Genomic DNA, 7,500 nt, shown 5'->3' with positions numbered 1-7,500 from the left:
ACTCCCAATTTACAATGAGTAAGAAATTGTAGTTATTCTCCACCATACGGAAAATATATTAACCCTGAGTTTCATTTTGATATTTGTGGATGCACTTAGTTCATCCCGACATAATAACGCGCGAGACGATGGGTCACATATGCAGATTTGACCTTTATTGGATTTTTGGACCCAGGACCAACCAGACATTGGGAGAGCTTCTCCGACGTTACGAAATATTCAATATTGGTCAAAATCTGTATCATCACACCCCAGTTGCACAGTTTCTTACAAACTCATCGTTAAAGTCAGTAAATATAAAAATATCTGAAGAGTAAATAAAATTTGTAAGTAAGACAATATTTGACGGAGATGTTAATTTAATTTAAAGTGCCAACAACAACAACAACAACAACAAAAAACAATTGTTGTTTATTATTCCCCTTTGTTTGTATTATTTAAATAGTTAAAAAGGTGAAGGTCAGAAGTCATTCATTTTTTTGTTAAATGAATGTTTACCTTGACCTTCCATTTAAATAGTTAAAACCAATAACACGTTTACGTCACAAACGGTCATTAATGCATTTTAGCTTGACTGGTTTATTCCTATTAGAGATTACAAAAGGAGTTTTATAATTATGATATACAGTTTTTGACCTTTATTGGATGTTCGGACCAAGGCCTTGGGAAGGTTTTCTTTACGGCTACGAAATATTCTATAACGGTCAAAAACTGTATTATAACATCCTGGTTGTACTGTTTCCTATAAAAACCATTGTATATTCCTATTAGAGACACAGACGAGGTGTTAGAATTCAAATTATTCCACCCTTCTCATTGAAAAACCCTATCATTTCTTAGTAAATACGCAATCGTTGAATAATGCTTTGAACGCGTTGAATAACATTTTTATTCGAGTGCAGAATATTTTCGCACATTTAATTGGTGTGAAAGTGAAATTAGGTGTAAAAGACAGTTGCCTAATTTAAAATAATCTTTTGGTACGCATGAATACAAAGCCAACGGTTTTATTTTTTTGGGGTCAAATTGTCATTCAAACAGAAGGAGAAAGATACAAATTATGGTGAATAGAAGTACTGTAGTCAGATTTTTAATAAGTGGCGCGTGTTTTTCTTTTTTTTCTCAGCTGCCCCTCAATCCACAGCTGCAACGTTTGTATGAACCTCTAAATCAATTTGTCTTAATCAAAAAATATTTTTACATTAATTGTAAAACAATAGGAAAGGATTTCGCTTATAACAGTTATATTAAAATCGATGACTGGTAAGGATCGAACTCGCAGATGATTTACAGTATCAAAATTATGACTTTTCCGCTTATCCATTTTGAAGGAATTCGTTAAAATGGAAAGTTCGGTTAATTGAACCTTAAACGATATACATTCAGTAATCTGATTATGAAGGAACGAATGGCGATCCTTAACTATCATACATCTACATTTTATAACTATCAATACACATAACTGATGAATACAAATGAAAGTGAACATAATGCACTTTCAACATCTTTTTGATTGAAAAATTTATAGAAATAGCATGTGTTTTTGCCAAAGAGGATCACATAAATTTAATGTAAACTCGTCAAAAGTAGAAATTCATCAATTTATGATACATTGTTTTCACATAAATATGCACATGTGTTCAGCAATAACAACAACTACAACAACAACACCACCAACAACAAAGACATACATCAATCATCACATTCTAAAGACGAGGATGAGGAAAAGGAGAAATGAAACGACTATGGGATGATTTCGTGGCATCACTCTATCCAATGAAATCTAATTTTCCTCCAGTTTGCTAAGGTTGGAGCATGCCTTTTCCCAGTCTTCCCCTGTTATATCATTTATTGCTCGTCGGTGAGAGTAAATTTGGTTTTCCACCTCTCATTTTTCTCTTTACTTGGGTCCAAATGAGCTCGATTGGATTGCGCTCACAGTGATATGGGGGAAGTCGCGTAACCACGTGTGTAACCATGGTGTGGCATTCTCCTAAATACCCAGTATCTTCACCACCTGCAAGAATATCAATGATCCTCTGTACTCTGTACAGAACTCACGTTCACCCAGTTCCATATATTTTTGGATGGTATACATATCAATGTTGTCTTGGATCCTTTTCCTCTCACGTCGTTCCATGCTGGTGGTCTCTCCGTCGTATTTCGAGAATCATCTTCTCTGGGTTGAATGTGAAATTCCAAATCCATAACCGGCCTCTTAATGGCTTATCGATAGATACAAGTAGATTTCTTTTCGCAGCTCACGAGTGTCGTATCGTATCCTATAGTTTAAAAGCATATATGTTTTAAAATCCTTTAAATGTTCTGTGAAACGTTCGTTCAAAGATACAATTTTTCAAAGTTATATAAACTGCATTCATCGTTAATATGACGATATTGCGTATATTATAATCAGTATTTCAAATGATTTAAATTTAAAGATTTCATATCTGTAATTGGGATATAATGTAGATAATAAGCAATAAATCATAAATTCAAAATTTAAGGCAAAACTACATAAGTTATACGTTTATTGCAGGTAAAGCGAATTGTTTTTATTCGGGAACACATATGACGTGAACTCATAATCCCTAGCCGGAACTACGTGTCAACACAAGATTTTTTGAAAAACTATGAATTCATGTCACATTTTGTGGTGCGTAACTTTTAAACATTTTTACAGTGTAAAATCTTGAATTTTATGACAGTGGCTTTAAAGTAGTTTTTTTATAGGCCTTAAGAAGAAAACTTTTTTGATATGGCATCAACACGGTTCAAAAGCTATATTCAGTTAAGACAAATTGATTCAAAGGTTGACACAAATTTTTACAACTCTTGATAGAGGGACAGCTGAGAAAAACCAGAAAAACACGCGTCATTAATAAAAAATCTGACTATAATACCATTCCATTTGGTTACAAAATACCTAATAATCTTACTTTTAGGGGTGGAATTTAATTTCTGTGTATTTATTAAACTCGATATACTTTTATCATGTAATAACACATACTCGCAAGCTCGTTATGTTATTGGGCACGATAGAAATAGCAAAGAGATGAAAGAATCGTATATTATAATATCCCTTTTGTAGTCTCTAACAGGAAGAAACCAGTCAAGCTAAAATGCATTAATGGCAGTTGGTGACGTGAACGTGTTATTGGCTTAAACAATTCATATCGAAGGTCAAGGTAAGCAGTCATAATAATACTCTTGACCTTCACCTTTCAAAATAATTTTCCATTGTAGTGAACTTGTTACGCCATTTAAATAATGCAAATAAAGGGGAGTGATACACACAATGTTTTTTTTTGTTTGTTTTGTTTTTTGTTTTAGCACTTTGAATGAAAATAAAATCGACTGCTAATTTCATCTGCTGATGTTTTAACATGTTTATATCTATATACTATAGTAATTGTTTTTATAGGAAACTGTACAACCAGGATGCTATAATACAGTTGTTGACCAATATTGAATATTTCGAGAAAGCCTTCCCAAGGTTGGGCCGGCTCTCGGTCCGAAAAATAAAAAAAAGGGTCAAAAACTGTTTATTAATCCAATTCTTTATGCGGCTATGTGGTCTAGTGGTATGACACTCGCTTTCGGATCGGAAGGTCCTGGGTTCCAGTCTTGCTCGGCGAATAGTTGAGTTCTTGGAAAAGGCTCTTTACTCACATTCTCTCACCGTACTCAGGTGTAAAATGAGTACCTGGCCGTTAACAGCGTTGTCTATGTCCGAAAAAATTGAAGTATCGTCTATCAGGCGTCATGCCTCGTCCTACATGTTGTTGTTGACCAGGAACCCATTGTAAAGCGCGTTGAGCACGTTTAGTGGCTTTTGCTCTTTATAAAAGCTCAATTATTTTTATTTTTATTATTATTATTTGAAAATAATGAATGTTCTAACCGTTTCGGCTTTGATTTTCTCCTTACCGACAATTATCAAGACTTTTACTGAAATTGAAATGTTCTTAGCAACTAAACATTCAAATTGAATTGTTAAAAGACTTAAAACTTTAAACTTGAGTATTTATATTGCGCAATATCAACTAAACGTGCCCCAAAGCGCTATACAAGGGGACCCTAGCCAACAACAACACATAACATTACTAGAGATTTACAATTTGTTCCGGATAGAAAGAACGCTGTTACCGGCCAGGTACACATTTTACACCTGTGTAAGTTGAGAGAATGTGAGTAAAGAGCCTTTTTCAAGGTTATAATATGCGCCGCTCAAAAGGGAATCGAACCCAGGACCTTCCGATCCGAAGCGAATGTCATAGCACTAGACCACGACGTAGCTGCACATATCCTAATTTTTAAATTAAATTTAAAAGTAATAATTACATGCTATTGCTATACACTCAAACATCTTTATACCGCCCCCCTGTTATATCGCCAACCTCACTTACCGCAAACTTTTTTGCCCGGATCGTTTATCTATATGAAAATGCCAAAAACCTAGTGCATATATTATGAGATGCAAGTCGGTTTGGACGAATTCAATCCCTCGAGGGGAAGGGGACATCGACTCCTCGAAACTGGGGGAGACGTTGCCAGGCTTTTCCGCCAGCAAGAGGAGACACTGGGTGGCAGCGAATCGGCTTCGGTCGAGAATCTGCCTAACGGCAAAAATCGCGTCATCAGTGGGAACTATTCACCTGTCCAATATGTACCCTTGTGGTAAAGATCCCGAAACCGCAGAGCATCTAATTGAACGGTGTGTTATGACGAAGCTTCCAGGTGGGTTTGCGACGGTGCACGAGTGTGGTACGGCATTTGCTGATAGGGTCGATCGTCATAACATAGTTGTGTGAGTGTGAGCACCATTAGAAGCTGCTGCTGTCAACCCAATGGCGAGAACTCTTTATATAAGAATAATTTTTAAAATGCTTGTTTTAACTCCAATGCTCCTCAAAAATATTGTCTTCTACTTCTAAGTTTTAGATCGCAATGAAAAAAATAACAAATCTGTTAGATATTCCCGTTTCATGTGTGTGTGTGTTTTTTTTTTTTTTTTTTTTTTTTTTTTTTTTTTTGGTATTATAACTGTTTAGACCTAGTTATTAAAAGTATGATTTCTAATTAGAGTTCAGACAGTGATTCCAAAAACTGGTTGTTTCCCATACAACATTGGCCAAATTCATTATAACGCCATACTCGCTATACCGCCAAGTGTGTCTGGTGTCATGGCTTTATAACGAGGTTACACTTTACAAAGTTTTCGTCAGCAAAAGCAAATTTTACAAAACATCATTAAGTTTTTTATAGGGATCTATGACAAAGCTTTTTCTTCAAATTTGGTGATTTTCAAAATAAATCTGAATGAGAAAACTGTTGTTTGCATTGCAACAAAAGAATGCGGCATCTTCCCATAGTTGATAATAAAAAAGTAAAAAATAAAAAATTGAGCTTTTCTATTGCGCAATATCAACTAAACTTGCTCAAAGCGCTTTACAAGGGGTCCCTGGCCAACAGCAATATTTAAAATTCAGGACGGGACATGACGCCTGTTTGGCGAAATTACAATTTTATTTTTTCGAACAGAGAGAACGTTGTTAACGGCTAGGTGCTCATTTTACACCTGAGTATCTGTAAGAGAATGTGAGTAGAGAGCCTTTTCCAAGGACTCAACTATGCGCCGAGCGAGGCTCGAACCCATGACCCGCCGATCCGAAGGCGAGTATCATATCACAAGACCACATAGGCGCACATGAAAGGCTTTAAATTAAAAGTTTCTGAATCTATTTCATCCGACATATTTACTAAGTTTTTGACCAATATTGAATATTTCGTGACCTTTGAGAATGCCCTTCCAAGGTAGAGCCGGCCCTCGGTCCGAAAATTCAACAAAGGTCAAAAACTGTATTTTAATCCGATTCTTTGAAAAGAATGAGTGTTGCTCCGAAAGAGAGCCAAAGCTCCAACGTTTGATTCAGTATGTCACATATTATAACGCGGCTATGTGGTCTAGTGGTATGACACTCATTTTCGGATCGGGAGGTCCTGGGTTCGAGTCGCGGGCGGCGCGTAGTTGAGTCCTGGAAAAGAATTTAGTCACATTCTCTCACCGTACCCAGATGTAAAATGAATATCTGGCCGTTAACATCTTTACTCTGCCCTAAAAATAATTTGTAATATCGCCCATCAGGCGTCATGTCTTGTCCAACATGTTAGGTGTTGATGTTGGATAGGGACCAATTGTAAAGCGCTTTGAGCACGTTTAGTGAATATTGCACTGTATAAAAACTCACGTCTTTTTTAAATGAAGGATTAAGATAAATATTATTCTAACCTTATGGCATTGCTCGATATCTGCATCCAGGTTTTCCCCGAGAACGGGGTCAGTGAAGCATGCAGTCTTTAAAATATTTGCATATCGGGCTCTGTTTTCCGCTTTACAGACGAACTTAAGTACGTTAGCCTTGGCCCCAATGCTCCTTCTGCTGTTTGCTATTTGATCAAAACAATCCCCTGCGCATTTGAGCGCAGCGTCTGCCATGCCGCAACTAGTATTTGTGTCAAAATCTTGACGAGTGGTCATGCTGGACATCCTATTTAACTGGGAATTGCAGCGCACGGCTGTCCGTTTGCATCGGCCGCTTGGTGGGAGAGAAATCCCTTGAATGACGACAGTATATAGGCCAAGCAGAAACAGGGCAACCATTATTTTTGAATGCATCGTGGGTTTTCTGGCCATGGTGAAAAATGTAAAAATATAACAATGAATATATATTAATAACGCATACAAGTTAGATTCTCTTATAAAACAATGAGATAATAACGCATATAAGTTAGATTATCTAATCAAACAATTAAATAATACAAGTTAGATTCTCTTATTAAACAATGAAATAATATCGCATACAAGTTAGTTTCTCTTATTAGCTCTTGATAGCTAGACTGGCGTCGAGTGAAGAAAAAAAAAGTAAACGAGTTAAATGGTTAAATACAAATACAAATACAAAATACCTTTTATTTCCTTTCAAAAACGCATTCAATGTTAATCTGACCTCCACTTCAGTTAGTTCAAAGACGGTGCGGGTGTGCTCAGATAAAGGATTATAAAAGCTGTGCACGTGTGACAAGAGATGTTAGAACACAATTATTGGGTCGAGTTAAGATCTGACTTGCAGGTCTGATAAACAATGACGTGTTATCGTGATTATCTGACATAGACAAGCTCCAACCAATCTAAATGATTGACATTATTATGTTAAATACATTAAAGATTCTCCTTTAGGTAACTGAACCCCTGGGTGTGTCTTTTTTACGAAACCCGCCGAAACCCACCGAAACCCGACGAATATCCCGACAAAGTTATGAGAAGTAGGTAGCAGTGGGGAGTGAACCTGGAACTCAGGGAAATGTACACCATTGGGGAGTGAACCTGGGACTGGGTTTCGGCGGGTTTCGTAAAAAAGAATTAGTGCTTTTAGTCGAGTTAAGATCTGACTTGCAGGTCTGATAAACAATGACGTGTTATCGTGATTATCTGACATA

The 7,500-nt window shown here is 36.5% G+C and overlaps 1 protein-coding gene across 1 annotated transcript in view; it reads right to left on the bottom strand.

Moving 5' to 3' along the window:
* LOC144963746 (uncharacterized) overlaps positions 1–7,051 on the bottom strand; it is an 8,980-nt gene extending 1,929 nt beyond the window's left edge. Inside the window, exons 1-2 of the mRNA XM_078897693.1 lie at positions 6,970–7,051; positions 6,293–6,689 (exon numbers count right to left, since the gene is read on the bottom strand). Coding sequence (XP_078753819.1) covers positions 6,293–6,679 — 387 coding nt within the window. The 5' untranslated portion in view covers positions 6,680–6,689; positions 6,970–7,051. The remainder of the gene's footprint in view (positions 1–6,292; positions 6,690–6,969) is intronic.
* Between the last annotated feature and the right edge of the window lie 449 nt (positions 7,052–7,500).

The sequence above is a fragment of the Berghia stephanieae genome, chromosome 2 (genome assembly GCF_034508935.2).
Source record: "Berghia stephanieae isolate SIO BIC M18660-M18661 chromosome 2, UCSD_Bste_1.3, whole genome shotgun sequence".
Lineage (NCBI taxonomy): Eukaryota > Metazoa > Mollusca > Gastropoda > Nudibranchia > Aeolidiidae > Berghia > Berghia stephanieae.
This window is presented reverse-complemented; position numbering and strand designations above follow the sequence as displayed.